The sequence below is a fragment of the Erithacus rubecula genome (genome assembly GCF_903797595.1).
Source record: "Erithacus rubecula genome assembly, chromosome: 2".
NCBI classification, from domain to species: domain Eukaryota; kingdom Metazoa; phylum Chordata; class Aves; order Passeriformes; family Muscicapidae; genus Erithacus; species Erithacus rubecula.
In genome coordinates, this window is record NC_136685.1 from 66,691,211 (window position 1) to 66,708,307 (window position 17,097).

General features: G+C 40.1%; 2 protein-coding genes across 4 annotated transcripts in view; one reads left to right on the plus strand and one right to left on the minus strand.

Annotated features, from left to right (window-relative positions):
- The window catches only part of HEATR1 (HEAT repeat containing 1), a 33,741-nt gene extending 32,084 nt beyond the window's left edge, over positions 1-1,657 (plus strand). The window contains exons 43-45 of the mRNA XM_079333514.1: positions 124-282; positions 947-1,055; positions 1,437-1,657. Of these exons, the coding sequence (XP_079189640.1) occupies positions 124-282; positions 947-1,055; positions 1,437-1,525 (357 nt within the window). The 3' untranslated portion in view covers positions 1,526-1,657. The remainder of the gene's footprint in view (positions 1-123; positions 283-946; positions 1,056-1,436) is intronic.
- Positions 1,658-2,631: 974 nt separating this feature from the next.
- On the minus strand, positions 2,632-17,097 carry LGALS8 (galectin 8). 3 transcript variants are annotated; one of them, XR_013773216.1, is made up of 11 exons: positions 16,973-17,097; positions 14,968-15,177; positions 11,632-11,720; positions 10,835-11,045; positions 10,067-10,183; positions 8,367-8,423; positions 8,259-8,288; positions 6,804-6,892; positions 6,599-6,675; positions 4,314-4,479; positions 2,632-3,866 (listed from the first exon to the last, which is right to left on the minus strand). XR_013773216.1 is itself a non-coding variant. In XM_079297478.1 (10 exons), the coding sequence occupies exons 2-10, from the start codon at positions 15,079-15,081 to the stop codon at positions 3,717-3,719; spliced, it is 1,023 nt and encodes a 340-aa protein (XP_079153604.1). In that variant the 5' UTR covers positions 15,082-15,177; positions 16,973-17,097; the 3' UTR covers positions 2,632-3,716. The 3 variants fall into 3 exon arrangements, 2 of the variants coding, with proteins under 2 accessions (XP_079153604.1, XP_079153605.1); XM_079297478.1 differs by lacking the exon at positions 6,599-6,675; XM_079297479.1 differs by lacking the exons at positions 6,599-6,675; positions 8,367-8,423.

The window sequence follows — 17,097 nt, forward strand, 5'->3', positions numbered from 1 at the left end:
GCTCTTGCAGACCACTGCACTCCCACTGATGAGCTCTGACTTAGTTTTTGAGTACCTGAAAGCCAAAGCTAGAAGTATTTTTGGCTAGGTTTATCTGAGCCTGGATCTGTTTTACTTCCACAGCTAGAAAATGTGCTTGGAGGAGATGAGAAGTTCCAGGAAAGAGTGACAGCACACCTGATACCCTGCATAGCTCAGTTTTCAGTGGCAATGGCAGATGATTCTCTTTGGAAACCACTGAACTACCAGATCCTGCTGAAGACAAGGCACAATTCTCCTAAGGTTGGGAACTATCAGAATTTGAACTGGGTTTCTTTGTTGTGCTAGAAAATGGGAACAGTGCCCCCAAAATCAGAAGTGAATGAACCAAGTCATTGCTGAAATACTAGCCTAAATTAAAATACTGGTGCTGTATCACAATACTCCCAAGTTGTAGAGATGGGTGCAACAGGCTCTTCTGCTCTTGCTGTAAGCAGCCAATATTCCATGTCCTTCATGCCGTAGGGTTTGGGCTTTTTGAAGATTTGGTATCAGTTGGAGTAAGAGATCATTATTTGTGTATGAAGACAGGGGCATCTGGAAGACAGTTATCAGTTTTCAGACCTGTTCATAGAGTTTTTCAAGACTCCTATTGACAGGTTATAGATGTCAAGGGAGCGTACTTGGTTTTTCACAGTGCTGAGCTAAGCCCTGATGCAGTGGAAGTGGCATTGTGACAGGACATTAAAGTCCATTATATCAAATGACTTCCAGCAACATTGCCTGCTTCTTGCAACCTGTTTTTATTTGCCATTGTGTTAACCCAGATGTTAATAGCTAAATTACTTCAAAATTACTTCAGTAATGAAAGATTATAACCTTTTAATGAATGGAAAGAAGGTAGGGATGGGAGAAAACAGGGAACTACACTGTAATGTTTATTTCCTTATGTAATTGTTTTGTTTAGGTCCGATTTGCTGCCCTGCTTGCTTTGATAGAAGTTGCACAAAAACTGAAGGAGAACTACCTGGTCCTGCTACCAGAATCTATTCCATTCTTAGCTGAGCTTATGGAAGGTAATGTTCTAAACTGGCATTAGTGAAGGGTGACTCATTTCAAAAATTGACAGGCTCATTTTTATAACTGCTGTAAATCTTATAATTTGTATACTGTGCAAAATGCAAACTAACATGGATTATGTCAAACACACTCATCAATTTCAGTTAAATTGCAGTGGTTTCTTCAGTGTTTTGTAGCCTGTGCACATCTCCCCATGTACAAGTTTTAGATCAGTGTTAGTAGAAAGAGTATGCCTAGTTCAGTGACAAAATATTTCTGAACAATAATTTCATATATGGTGTTTGAAAATGGCTCTAGCCTTAATGAGTGATGAAGCATTCCTCAGGTAGCCTTGTAGTCACTGTTCTAATTAATTCCTGCTTAATTTCTTTTTCTAGATGAATGTGAAGAAGTTGAACAGCAGTGTCAGAAGACAATTCAACAACTGGAAGTAATTTTAGGAGAACCACTCCAAAGCTACTTCTAAGTTCATGCCCTTCGTTTTCAAATTTTGTCTGAATTGCATTCGTTTCACACATTCGGGTGTTACAGGCAAACTGTCGTTACAATTTTTATCGGAGACAAAATTTTAACTTTTTAATAAAATATTTTAAGAATCTGGCTTTATCATTTGTGGATGGACTGGGAACTTATGATTTTCCCTTAATTGCTCTTTTTTTAACACTGGGAAACTGGACACAGGCTATGAACAAATCCTGAATGACAACATGTGAGACTCACTGAATTCCACTGTGCTTGGCATATACAGTTACTGTCCCAGTGGAGGGGCTCTCATGCTCCAAGCATAGTCCTCACTGGACCAATGCACTGCAATCCTGAGAATCTGCTTTTCTCTGTTATCTGTAGGGAAGTAAAAAGTATACTCACTGAGGATACTGAAAAAGAAGTTCCAAGAAACTATGATTCATGTAGGAACTAAATCTGTTTTACAGTCTTTAAAACTGCTACTAATTAGCTAAAGTTCAAGAATAAATTGTTTGCTATGAAAATGAATTTACCCAAAAAATTGCTACTTACTTTGCACCACGAGGTGCTGGTTCATTAAACTGGTACTAAGAAAGGCACTCAGACTCTGTAAAATAGGGTTTAAAATGCAACAGGCTAGAACTGACACTACACAAAGAATAATCTTACATCCCATTGGGTGCAGTGTGACATACAGATCCCATACGTGGAAAGATTACCACATCAAGCTCTTACAGGATTTTCTTAAAACTGTTAATTGTGTCTGCTGTCAAACAAAAAGGACATTCCCATGAGAACATCTGCTGAACTCTTAGCTGAAGGCAAGGACACACAAATGGTGTTAGTGCCATGAGGAGCTGCCTAACAGCTCCTCTGTTCCAATAAGTTTATCCTGCAGCCAAGGGATATGTACAGCACAGCACTGTCCTGAAGGCCACCACAGCCCAGCCCCAGTGCCTGCTCAGGTTAATTGCTCTGTGGATCACTAATTCCTTGATGTGGAAATGGTTCTCTAGTCAGGGTCACTTCACCAACTTGGAGATACTGGTAAGACAATAACAAAAAAAAGCAAGATAATAAACTAAAAAGGGATCACTTGGAAAAAGTAGAGTTCACATATGCTTTTATTGATGCTTTTTATACATTCAATCTGATCTTTTAAAGTCTTCCGTCTTTATTACTGAAATTGCTTCAGTTTTAACAGTCTTAAGATATATGGGATCCTTCAGGAATATATTGACAACCAGTAGTAACTTATTTTTAAAAAGAATATAAAAAGGTTGACATTTATACAGTAAACTGAATAGGAACAGTTTAATTTCACATAGATAGTATTTTAATACAGGACTGAAAAAAAAGATCCATTCTCTAGTCCCCTGCTGAGTAATCGAGTGCCATTTCAGCTGAAACCCTACCAGGACTACCTGGATTGAGCCATATTTTAAAAATGAAACCCACAGACATCCTCTTCAGACCTTAAGGACTCTTAAGCCAGTTAGGAGCCACTTCAGATCAAACAAGCTTTCAGATGTTCATGTAATTCAAACCAGCTAAATCACTTTCCCATGTTTCACTTTGGAAAATTAAAAGCTAGAGAACTTGGGCCCCTGTAAGCAGGAGGTGACATAACCATAGGTGTCAGAGAAGGTGCTACTGCAGCAGCAGGCTGAGGTAAGATCAAACTCTTTGCCCTTTGCCAGAAATAAGGGGTCAATCGTTTGATTAATCCAGCCTCACTGTAAAGGTTCTAGGTGCTAACATAAATTAAGATATAGAAAATTATAATCCATACTTCTCTCTTAAATAAACATCCCTTTGGAGGTGGTTAACTGTATCTTTGGATCCTATTCCAGTCTCATTTCTACTTCACAATATTGAATGGATCATATCAAGGAATGCCAAATGGTAATTTAACTTAACACAGAGTGCAATTGTTAGACACAATATGATGCAGCATTTTCATATTGCTATGTTCAGTATTACAGGAGATTTATCTGAGCAACCATTGACTTAGCTTGCCAGGAAACTGTAAACTAGAGAAGGATTTAAATTTGCAGTTAGCATTTCTGATAGTTGCCTAATTCAGAGAGGCAAATGCAAAAGCCTAGATAGATTAAAAGCAGGCTCAGCATGAGTCAGCACCTGTTTGTACTTGACAAGGAGGCACTGTCATTAGAAGAGGTTAAATTCTTTTAGTACTGATTCACTTCCAACAAGTGAACATCTCCCGTGACTTCCACCATATTGATCTTTTCAAGGTGTTTAAAACGATGCTTGTACTCCAGAGTGTGAACACCATTAATGGCAACTTTGAACTGGTAGGCATCACAGAAAATAATCAGCTGGAAAGCAAGAAGAGAAACAGTTGAGCTGAGGTAAGATGTGAAAAACAATCTGATGACCTAGCATAGACTTGGGCAAGATGTGGTTCTGTTAACAGAGAATTTTTCATGCAAAAGCAACATTTCAAAACAAAAATGGGGCATCACTAAAATTCGCAGAATTGTAGAATAACTTAAATTGCAAGGGATTCATAAGGATCATCATATCCAACTCAATTTCATTCAGATTTGCTCTTAGCACAGGTTGAATTTTTGCAACTACTTTAAACTGTTACTAAATAAAGACAAATCTCTGCTCTCTATAGTCCCATTTAATCCTAAGTAGTTTCACGACATGAAATGCAGGAATAGTTTTATTTAAATCTGTATTAATAATTGGACATTTAAGCATCAATGTTAATCCATTTGGCAGATTTTTCAGTTTGATACACTTTCAGTTAATCTTACCTCAAAGTACATCCCTGGTTTAAAAGGGAAGCTAGCAACTTCCTTTTCTTCTTCTCCCCAGCTGTCATGAAGGTAGGAGTTTCTTACAAAAACTTTATTTTTCATTCGGGGATTCAGATGTAAAGCAATGTCCTTTGATCCACTTGGTCTCAGATTTATAGCAAAGCTGGAAGATATTTTTTTAAAGTTTACCGGGCCAAGGGTTTACAGACATGACAGCAGCAGTCAATGCCATTTACCAAGTCCTTAGCCAATACTCAGACTGTTTGGGAGCCAGGGCTGTGACTCACCTGAAGAACCAAGCAGGCAGCCAGCCAGCATGCACTTGTCTTCTCTGCACAGAAACCTTTGCTGGAGGCAGCAAATGTAGGACATGACCCTGCTAGATCCACTTCATCACTCACAGCTTTCTGTACATGTCTCAGCAAGAAGTTATTGAGCTAAGAGCTGTTCCCCTACTGTACTAGGAAGCAGCAATCCCACAGGAGCATTGCCTGCTTCCTCACCTCTTCCACTCAGGAAATGGAGAGCAAGAGGCTTTGTTCTACCTAAAGACATTATATTCTTTCTGCCAACAAACTGGCTGGACTCCAAGGAAAAGTTCAAGGATTCTTTCCAGGCATTTAAGACTGCTGGGATGCCACGCATACAAAATGCTGTTTTGCAAACAGCAAAGTCCTGCCCAGGCTGAGGTGAATACTCTGCCATCTCAGACATGCCCACCAAACAGGGTTACTACAGGGGAGCTTTGGAGAAGGGTGATCAGAGGAACAGTTACTCAAATTCAAATGAATGTTTCAACCTGTGGCAAAGACCTTACTGTATTTGAAGAAAAAAATCCCAGCCACATTAGCTCCAGCTGTCAGATTGTTGCCCTTTTTTGAGAATTATTCAGTTCAGATAGAAAATATTGCAACAGTTCCAAGCTGTAAAGTTCTCTTTTTCACCAAGGAAAAGAAACATCTACAACTGTGGGAACTGAGCAAAAGACATGAAACAACTTATAAACTCTATATAAATATATAGGTTTAAAAGCATAAACATAAAAAGCAGACAATGTGCATGCTTTAACAGCCAAAAGCCTCCTCATGCTTATATGCATCTGAGCACATCCAGCACTTGAAAAGTGCTAATAAACTTTTCAAGCCAACAGCAGGAAAAGAAATGCTAGTCTCTAAGTATTAATTATCCTATTCAATCTGAAGTCCATTCAAACTTTGTGGATAAGGATTCCAGACCTTGGATTCCAGTATGAACTCTGAATGTTGTTCAACTGCAGGGAAGAAACATGCCCTGAGGAAGCAGGAGTGCAATACACACACACAATGTGAAAATGTGCTCCTCATTGCTTTAATTTCTCATTAATTGTTTCATTTTTAGGCATGTTTTTGCAGAGCCAAAATCACCCTTCAAGTGAAGGGCATGCTGAAGAACACGTTTGCTCAGCTCCATTCTGTGTTGTGCTCCCCTACTCCCTGAGCTTCATTTTGTGTTTGGAAAACGTGCTCTTTGCAACCCTTTGTTCATAATTTGCTATCAAAATTATTGCTCATACTCCCCTATCAGCTTCCATGGAATCACAGAACAGCCTGGGTTGGGAGAGACCTTAAAGCTCATCTTGTTCCAATCCCCCTGCCATGAGCAGGGATACTTTTCACAACACCTGGTTTCTCAGGGCCCCACCCAACCTGGCCTTGAACACTGCCAGACATGGGGCATCTACAATTTATCTGGGAACCCTGTTCCACTGTCTCACTACCCTCACAGTAATTTTTTTCTTCCTCATATCTAACATAAACCTATTCTCTTTCAGTTGGAAGACATTCCCCCTTGTCTGTCACCACATGCTCTTCTAGTCTCCCTCCATGTTTCTCATAGACACCCTTCATGTACTGGAAAGCCACAATTAGGTCTTCTCAAAGCACTTTTTCCCTAGGCTGAATAATCCCAGTTCCCTTGGCCTTTCCTCTTAGGAGAAGTGCTCCATCCTTCTTAATCACAGCTCATCACTTTCATCACTCAGTTATTGTCAGTTAGGCCCCTTCATGCTTACACCAAGCAGGTTTGTCAGAGAAATATTGTAACATGCAGGATTTGAGCACACCAGCAACTCGCCTCACTTGTTTCACCTATTTCTGCCAGATCCTTACCCTTGGATCTCTTTAGAATAAAAGCTCTCTCTGTATAGTACATTTGCTCTCACTTCCTGCACAATGGAAAACTCTGAACAAACACACAAATTTGTGAATGACACAGATTTAGTAGGTAAGACACTCAGGTTTTACCTTTACTTTTCACAACAGAGCTGCTTTTTTAAGTCTTCTCTGAAGCGGTAATCCTGCTGGTTCCTGAGGAAACTGCACTGTAGTTTCAGATGATTTCAGATGCAAAGTTGCATGTGAGTAAGGATATACAGAGGCAATGGAAAAGCCTACTCATTCTCAGAGCACCTCAATTAAATAATAGAAAAAAAAAATCAGTAACACATACCTTTTTGAGTTTTTATTCACTTCTCCTTTAATGGCAATTGTGCATCCTGGACGAAGTGCAGTATCAAGTTTCCCAATGTAAGGAACACCCTGGAAGTACACCCCCAGTAAAAATTTTGACTGTGACTTACTTCTTTCACTTTTTTCTTTTTTTAATACAGGCTGAGCTTTACTATGACAGGAAGAAATTTTGGCTTACAATTGCAAATCTGCACTTACAGCTTAAGTTATTCCTACCAGCATATTGTGGAATCCTAATACTATAGTGGAAAACTTACACTGAGATAAATACATCACTGTATTTATTGGGTTTTAATTTAGACTACCACCTTGGGTTCAAAACAAACATTATTTACAACTACTGCCACCACTAATGGTGGAAGGAGGGGAAGAACAGGAAAGAAAAAAATAAGAAAAAAAGTAAGCATGAAACTCCCAGTAATAGTTTAAATTCATATCACATAATTATTCAGACTTATACCTGACTTCTAATTTCTGGAAATATCAGTCGTGCTTTAAAGAGTAAGACTCATGCTAAGGTGTGTTGCTGTCCCATGGTCACACAAGTACTAGAAGTAGAGTAATTAAATGTTCCATCCTCCTGGAAGCAGTTCAGAATGACAGACAGTGCAAATATTTTATCTGTCTTATTTTTCATTGGGTTAGAAGTTATTTTTACCAGAGAAAAGAAGGGAATGCACTTCACTTTTATGTTTTTGCTGAAGTCCACCACTTGCAAATTACAATATTGCATATTACTTGGTTTTGAAAACAAGACTGAAGAAGGCAGGTTGTCAAGTGACAAAGCATCCAAAATTATGGCACTCACTGCTACTTTCCCTTCTCCACAAATTCTAATTGTATATATTCCTGGCTTCAACCCCTTTTCAGTTTCAGTGTGGTCCTTGCTCCAGTGTGGATACAGTCCACCTGCACAGGTTTTTGCAAAAAGATGAGCACTCACTCCATCTATACTCCATGTTAGCTGGGTGCAAGTTCCACCCCTAAGATGCAATGCTTGCATTGCACTGCATTGCAGCTACCTCGAGTGTACACAGAGATCTGCCAGCAAGAAGATGTAGCAGACGTAATACGGCTACAGAACACTTCTGCTTTGCAAGTAATTCCTTAAGGTAGAGAAAACAAAGTATGCCTATTTGAGAAAAACTTTTGAATATGACTTGATCCTTTAAAACTTCAGATACTTCACTTTTAATTTCTTTTTTTATGGTAGTGGATGCTGTTTTATCTTTTGGGTTTTCTAAATGGATTTAGCAATAGTCTCATCTGTACCAGCAGCAGAAGATTATCCTCTACAAAACCTCACTGATGATCCTTCTCCAGCTGACTGTCAATTCCTTTCTTCTTGTCTTTTATGCATGTCTTTTCATGAATAACTGAAGTATTTTTGATTTTTTTATTCTACATTTGCCACAAATGTACAGGAAACACTTACCAACTGTGAAGAACCATTTGGCATTTCCCCCTACAAGAGAAGAAAAGAACATTATCTAGCTTATCAGACAACAAGGAGATTCATTCAACCTTGTACAAACATACGTACATTTTCTGCACTTATCTTTGTTACTCCTAGAGATGATGGCTGAGAGCCTTGTAAAGACTGCAGAAAGAGAGATATTGAGGTGTCATTGCTAATGTCATATAACTTTAGCATCAAGTTGGTTTAGAACAATGTAAAGATCATCATGCTTTTCATGGTGAACTGTTAAGATGGAAATATAGGGCTGTGTTAATGAAAAAGACAGAAATCCCTACAAACCTACCCCTATAGAAAACACAGACACCCCTACAAACTACAGAAAAGTTCTGAACTGCTGAAGCCAAATCAAGATTGCTGAAGATCACCTCATTACAATCTGAATCTTTATTTAATAGTCAGAGCACTGTCAAGCCCTCAGGATCTCAGGATACCCACAGAGTATTCCTCACTGGGGTAGAAATACCAGTATGGCAAGTCCACACAGCAGGCTTCTCAGGATTCTAAGCATCCCTCTACAACTCTGTCCCTTCCACGGGAAGGACAGGCAAGCAACGTGGCCATGGCAAAGACAGTTCCAGCTTAGCCCTAGAAGTCTTCAGGTTGTTTATTTCAAGACAAACCTCCAATTTCCTCTTCAGAGGAGTGTATTAGAAACAAAGACTAAAAGGAAAAAATTACCTTTCTCCATTCCTTCCTTCCACAAAGCATACAGCACCAGCAGCCACAGATTAAACTAAGTGTATGTTTTGTGCTTGGATCAGAAACCAATGTACAGCACCTGCCTGCCCTCAAGCTCTTCTTGCAGTCAGTTCTCCAAGATCAGGCTGCAGACAGCTTCTGCAGGAATATTATTCTGGCAACATGCCCAAGGCCAAGTGATGGGACTCTCGAAAATCTGTTTACCAGCTCTGCAAATGATCTTTAAACATAGCACACCTATGTTTAAAGCTTAGACTTCATTATGCTCAGCTTCGCCTCTTACCAAAACAATTATTAGTCTGCTGACCTGAGTTAGACCTGATATTTGGCTGCAAGAGTCAAAAGCTTTGCCCTCAATGTAGTGAAGGCTGCACCAAAGAGACTCTCAGTTTCTGTTTTAAAAGTCTAACTCTTACAGAACAAAAGGATATCTCCTTCTGCACAGGAAAAAAACTCCCTGTTAGTTTACTATCAGCAGAAGAGCTGGCAGCTGAGAGGAGGCACAGCACAACCTTCACTTTGGATTCACTGCAGTTTGATCCACATGAACTCAAGCTACAAAGTCTGAGAAAAAACACCTCAACCCCATAAATGTACACTTCTGACTTCATTCTACAACTCAAGTCAGTTAGGCAGGAAAAACAGGGCAATGTGCACCAGGAGCTCCAGCTGTGGCTGACCTTGGCATTTCAAAGCCAAGCAAAAAGCTACAGACATGGCTAAAATTGTCACTTAGAAACACTGAAGAGTTCATTCTGGAATCCCTGCAATAATTGGAAAGTCTAATCCACCCCTAGACTACATGTCCAATCAATTCTTATAGCATCTGTCCTGTCAGCTTTGTAAGCCCTAAACTTTTGTCATTTTCTTGCCCCTAACTGCAAGACTGAAACAGGAAGACAGAAATCCTCATGAGAGTCACATGCTGAAATGTGGGGAAAACCAAAATATCCTTTCTAACACTGGACTGTGTAGCTGCCTCTCCTTCCTTTTCTTTTCACTCCTACGGAGTTTAGCAGGACAGAGGAAATGAGTCAAACAAGTCAACTATCTATACAATTTACCTTAGAAACAAACTCTATGGTTTTGATCTTCACTTTGCCATATATTCCAAGAGTATCTATTTTTTCAAGGCTAATTCTGTGGTTGTAGAGCAGCAAGAGCTTTTTGTTTACAGACACCTAAAGAGATAGGAAAGAAAACAGAAAAACTGTATTAAACATACATTACACCAGCCATGTATCAGCTTGTATGCACAGATCTATGGTTTACACTGGTTTGGTACAAAACACTCCTAGGAGCATCCTAGAAATATCAGATCAACTAACTTAAGCTCATCCATGATTCAGTCTCTCCATCATTATGAGAGAGATTAATTTGTCTACACTAAAAAATTTGTATTTCACACCTTTGTTTCTAACACCTGGTCACTAACCAATGTAGTATTATCAATGTAACAGAATCTATTATTGCAGTTTAATAGAGTAAAACAAATACACCTCACATGTCCCCTCCAAAAGGATTGTATTACACTAGTCACAGAACAAGTCTATCCCAAGATTAGCCCTTTGCACATACAGAGGAAAGGGTGGAGTAGCCAGTAACTACGGCAGGAAGCTCCTTACTTACTCATCAAATTCAGAGGGAAGAAATACAAAATTAAAGATGTGATTTAATTACACCTCTTTAAAGAAAAGCTCTACACTATTCTGTGGTTAGACTATACCTAGGTAAGAGAAACCTAGACTTCCAACATTTATTTCAATTATATAAAATGCCACTACTTTATTGGCCTGACAATGGCTGCAGATGAAGAATCAACTCAGACTCACCTGGAATTTATCCTTTAAAATCATGATGAGAAGCTCAAATGACTCTCCTTTTTCAAAAGGCATCTCATAAGTGATCTCCTCCCAGCCCCACTTCTCCCTCTCCAGTGTGTTGCAAACAACGCAGCCAGACCTTCTGAAGCGGGGGTTGAAATGGAACGCCACATCAGCTCGGGGCTTTATGCTGCTGCCACACTGTAAATCCACCTGGAACCTAATCATAAAAATAATACAAAGCACATTCTGCTCAGTCTCTCAAGAACTCACCTAAAGACTTGGTACATTTCTGTTTTACTGTAGAGCCTCAGAACAGATAGACACAATGAATGTCATTGGATAAGAAAATATCCCCAAACAAACATTTATCCTCCTCTCTTCCTACATAGCTGTAAAAGGCTCTCCCATGATCTACTGCAGTGAATATAGATGTTTAAATTTATTTAATAGTCATCATTCATATCATGTAAACTCTTCACTTACTGTGTTCACCACCTTCCGTACCATCACCTTCAGCAGAATATATCAAATGAACTTTGGATAAGGTCAGGGAACAGAACCCCCTTACTGGGCACAAGCATTAGTCCATACCTCCTTATCCCTGACTAAGTTAATTTCTACAGACAACATATTCAGTTATCAATTTTGTTAGTTTCAAAATTACCCTTTAAGCCTGCATTCAATCTGATGCTATTTAGATCAAGCCCTTGTGTGCCTTCCTAAGTAGGATCCCTGGATATATTTCATCCATTACATTCTTGCTCAGATGGCGACACTGCAAAACATGACAACACAGCCTCTACCTGTCTGCATCATCAAGAACAGTCCCTTGTATCACAATCTGTTCTCCAGGAACAAGGCCACCATGTATTGTCCCAACATATGGAATCATCTAGAAGAGGGAAGAAGAAAAAAAAAAAGGAAAAAAATATTCTAGTACCATTTCGTGACAGAGGCAGAAAAAACCAAAAAAGTTTGAAAATTAGTATTCTAACTCTTAATTATATCATACTCTACAATATTGAAAGAAACACAACTAGCTTTTACTATAAAAGAAACAACATCAGGAAGGGAAAACCTGGCATATTTTCCCCTATGAAAACAAAGATTTTCAGTTAAAATTAAAACAGAATTTTCCACCCTCCATTCTTAGTTCTCAAATGAAGAGTCAAAATATTTTATTGCCTCACTATTCATAAAACATAGAGAGGATTCACTTCAAATTAGGTCATTCCCAAGGGCTGGCTATTATCAGCCCCTTGCTGCTATCAGAAAGCAATTTCCACAACTCCCCTGACCCCAGACTACAGGAGCTGCCTTTTTGCTTGGTCTTGCTCCATTAGGGAAAACAATGATAGGAAGATGTCTTCTTAGTAAAACCTACAAAACCACTACAAAATACCTCATCCTAATGAGCTAAGAACTGCAAAGTGCACTTAAACAGCCCTGTTCAAGAGTCTTGGATTTTATGGTGTCTGCAGTATGCAGTCTGTCTCAAAGCCTCACTATCTTTTCTTCCTTATTAATAGCTGGAGAAGGTAAAGCATAGATGTTACACTGAAATGGCAGCATGGTGAGAGCACTTCAGCCATAGGGAGGGATACGTCAGTTAGGACAAAAGCCCCAAACACCCTGGCACAGCTCCCTGGCAAAGACTCAAGACATGCACAGAAGCCCTACCCTGATCATCCAGCACAGCAGGAAGGGATGGGAGCACCTTAACATTAAACTGTGGAAGTTCCCAGGTGCCTGGCCCAAAAGCAAAGCAGTAAGTCTACATCTCATCACATGTGATGGGCTTCAGATTGAAAAAGGAAGTAAATGGCAGAAAATGTTGCTTTTACTCTGGTTAACTGACAGGAAATTTTGCTAATTTTGTTTTGGAATTTTATAGGATTTTAGGATATGTTTGAAATGAAGCATCAATTTCAAACAAGAGTTCCAGCAATTTAACAACAAAAATAACAAACACATTGGAATTACTACTCTTGAATGGAATACTGGACCATAAAACAAGTTGAGATATATTTTTATTTTTAAAATATATGGACCATTGCATGAAACAGGCAGATATGAAAAGAATATGTGTTTGCTGACACGTATTTTTGTTAATCTGAAAGGAAAAAAGGAATGACAATAGAAATTGCCCAAATCCAGAGTGCTGATTGTTTCTGCCAGTAGACACGCATCCTTTTCTGCCCACTCTCCACCTTCCTTCTCAGCTACCTGCTGCATAAAACCTAATTCAGAGTTATCTTCTGCATCAGTTAAAAAAACCAGAACTTGCTTTTCAAGCAAATTGTCAGGTTAAGTCTCATCATTTTTATTGGCTTTAGCAGGTGCAGTAGAAGAGGACCAAAATGCGAAATTAAGTCTTAGAAGTGAAAGAAAAGTGAAATCCCTTTGCTTACTGGCAATTGCTTGGTTCCTTAAAATACAAGCTGCACACCAGAAGATAATTCTTATTCAAACAGTAAGAACAATAATAATAAAAAAGAAAAAGTGTATCTTGATTATTCTCCTTTTTACACTCTGCTCCTGAGGGGCAGTACCTCTATTGCAATAAACAAGTAAGTTACTGGTTCAGTCTCCAAAGACAAATCAAAGAAGCATACACAGGACAGGGATACTAGGACTTGACCACTTTAGTAAAGCAAAGTTCTATACTACTGAAAAGGAGCTGTAGCAAAAGCACTTCTTTATATTCAAAAGGATGCATTTATTTAAAAGAAAAGGTCCCATCAACTCTTCAGAAGCTCAGATGTGGAACCTACAAACCATAATAGAGCATTTTCTGTGTGCAATACCACAGACTTAGTGAGACTTTGTCATCATAGAACGTGCCTGTAATTTCCTCATGTCCCAAGAAGCTCTTCTACTTCTTTTTTCTCATTTATTAAGAACAGTGTTTGTCACATGACATGATCTACCATCATCCTTTCTGCCAGACCTCCAAAACTTAGCTCTAAAGCTGGTCAATGTCAACTGAGTTTGAGAGGTCTCAAAGATTATGTTCTTCCTAAAAGAAAATGCCATTTTTCATAAAACAAGAGGACAGATTATAGTCTTACAGAGGAAAGTACTGATAAAAGCTCTTATCCAGCATGCTGGATATCAGACAGCTGCCCCACCAGATGGGACATGACATAATTTCTTGTGAGGTAGGTGAAGGAAAGGGCATAAAGGAGGAAAGCTTTTCTGCATGCTTGAGAACAGTTCAGTAATGAAGAAATACATCTCAGAACTCAAACTCTATCCACTTTGCAAGCAGTGACCATACACTGGGAATAAACAATCAGATACACTGAGGGGCCAAGAATGTGACAGTGCAAAGCTGCAACTAATAAGGAAATCCTGTGCAAGTCTGTGTTACTGTACATTCCTCATAAATACTTTACAAATTTTAGTATTTTTAAAGTGATCTAGCACAGAATGGTAAGAACATTATTTCCTGCAAGTTGAAACGAACTACCTTTCTTAAGACACAATGGAAGACACAGCTTCAGGGTTAAGGCCTGGAAGACACAGCTTACCCTTTAGGGTAAGCCAAAGTCAGGCTGCTGACCAAGAGAATACCAGAATTTCTCAGAGAAAGTTTCCAGACTCTGAGCTAGGCAAACAAAATTCTGTAAAATCCAGTCTTTGCAATTGCTGAATCATGTCAGCTCAAGTCTTCTGCAGAAAACAGGATTTATTATGAATTAAGATGTGAACTATGAAAAAAGATTCTAAGTTCAGTTGTTCAGACTGAAGCTATAGGCACCACAAAATAAACATTTCAGGAGAGCTGCCAGGCACCACCCATGCTTACAGAGAATAAGAAGTGAAAATACTTCTTATCATACTTTCCAGCACATTCTGCAAAAATGCCAGATACCTGCATAAGCTGTACATGAAACAGGATTATCCTCCAAGGCTGATAGAAGGTCTGCCCTCATTCAGAACTCCTGTCCATTTGTCTACAGCACAATTTCTAAACACCATCAGCTCTTCATGTCACCTGTAACATTCTCCCTCAAAGACCTGAGTGATGCAGAGCTCTCAGTAGCATCCCTCACTGTGCAAAACAGTAGTGCTGACACAAAACAGCAAAGCCCCATTTCCCAAGGCAGACATGGCTGACAGGACAGAGGAGTTACCGGGTTACTGATTTTCTGCTGTGATGTGTCCAAGGGCAGTTCACGTATTTCTTTCTGCAGTGTATCCAAGGTCAGTTTATGCATTTCCTTCTGTGGTGCACCCAGGGATGTCATCTTCTCTCCTCCAGCTGAAGTTTGTCAGTTCTGCGTGGTCACTGCTGGAGTGTATGTAAAGAACTCACTGATCAGGCAACACCAAATGAGGGATCCCTTCAAAAAAATAAACCCAAAAATTTTAATTAAAGGGAAACAAGGTGACACAACATGGAAGTGAAACCCTCCAAGGTACAACTATAAATAGCACGAGAAATGATGCAAACATCTTTCTAGTAGACCTGCTGGAGTTTTGAAATATGAAATTAAAAGGCTTGCTTAAAGCACTGAGATGCCACACTGGTAAACAATGTCAGCAGCAGCCTGCTATCCCCAGATTTCCCATGGCAGACAAGCCTTGGTGAGTGACCTTGCCTTTTCCACCTTTATCTTACATAAAGTTCAGAAATACTAGGCAAAGACAAAGAAGAGAAACAAAGGATGTTTTATATTTCTTCCTCCAACACATACAACCCCTAAACTCCACAAGTAATTACAGGAGTTTGTAAAACTATAATTAAATGCACAACATTAATAAGAAATAAAACTTGTGAGTATACTCAGCTACACTGCAACTTCTTTAGCAAATCCTTTAACAAAGTGACCAAAATTCAGGGCCCAAATGAAACTACTAAGTATTATTTCTGGTATATTCCGGAGACACAAGGTAACATGTAAGCTATGTGGTGATGATAAGCAGATGGAAAAAGTCAAAGGTGAGAGCTCTAGCCACATTATTGAGTGTCAACAGGAAGTAATTTATGAAGATCAAGGAAAAAAAAAACCACAGAAAAAATTTCTAAACAACACAAAACCAAAACCCCAAGGTCTGTGACCTCCATTTTGCAACATCTGGCTTATCTTGTTGGAGATTTGGACCAGATGAGTCTCATCCACTTAAGACCAGTATCTAGAATACAATCCAGAAAACTTAAGTTTGCACAACTTCATTGCACAACTATTTTGCCCATTGACCTTCTCAAGGGATACTACCATAAATTCACTTTTGCCTGTGTAGGCAAATTTTATTGATTTCATTTCTAAAAGGAGAAAGTAAGACCAAATCAAACAATAATTTAGCCTTTAATGTTTTACAGTCCAACAGCAGACCCCAAGAAAATGGAACCTGCAACCCAGCAGCCTGCACTCTGAACTTCCTGTGCGTGCAACCTAGATCCTGCTAGGAGAGATCCTGGCACAGGACCTTGGCAGAGCAGGTGGCACTATGACAAAGTGATGAGTTAAGAGTTCTCTTGTTTGCCTATTAGATTTTATTGACAAGGTCGCAATAATGAAGGAAAGCTGACTTTCAGGCTCTGTTTGTCAAAAGCAGGGCATGCAACAGCGAAGCTCTCCTGTACCCTTCTGTCAGAAGAACCACTGCCAGGGTACGTGTGACACCAGATCGGCAACACGGCCAGTTGAGGTTCCCTGGCTCTGCTTCGAGAACGGAGATACTCAGGCTGCCCTGTTATCTCCACTGCAAGGGGTACGAAATACCCCCACAGACAGACAGGAAACCATGGACGCCAATAAGCAGCTTTCCCCCTGTGACACAGAGAAAATGTGTCCTTTATGAGTTACCTCCAAGAGGGTAACTCCGGTCAGTCCTTATAATTAAAGCGAGATTTTGCACAATGCTTCTGCAAAGAGAACTACCGAGACGCTTTCTGGATATCTGCAAGCAATTTAAGTACAACACAGAGCGGTGTCCCCTCGTTCCCCGCTATACATCAAACACTCCGGAACACTGGAAGGACACTGGCAGGACCGAGCAACCTCGGCCACTTCAGCCCTACAGCGAACGGAGGCAACCCGGCTCCCCACAGCCCCGCCGGGAGCAGTCCCTCTGCCCGACACGCACAGGGGCGGGCAGGGAGCGTGTCCCTGCGTTCTGCGCTCCGTCTCTCACCTGCAGGACGCCCCGCGGCGATCAGCAGCGCCCGCAGAGCCGCGGGACGCGCCCGCCCGGCGCTGCCGCCATCGCCGCCGCTCCCGGTCCCGCTCCCGGCCCTCACCGCGGTGACGTCACGGCGG

What these genes read in the sequence shown, in the direction of transcription:
- LGALS8 (XM_079297478.1), bottom strand. Translation starts at nt 15,081, where the DNA reads ATGACATCCCTGGGTGCACCACAGAAGGAAATGCATAAACTGACCTTG. An exon ending in CCATAGAGTTTGTTTCTAAG is followed by an intron (nt 8,424 to 10,066) that starts GTAAATTGTATA and finishes CTCTTTCTGCAG; the next exon opens with TCTTTACAAGGCTCTCAGCC. An exon ending in GTGAATAAAAACTCAAAAAG is followed by an intron (nt 4,480 to 6,803) that starts GTATGTGTTACT and finishes AATATCTTCCAG; the next exon opens with CTTTGCTATAAATCTGAGAC.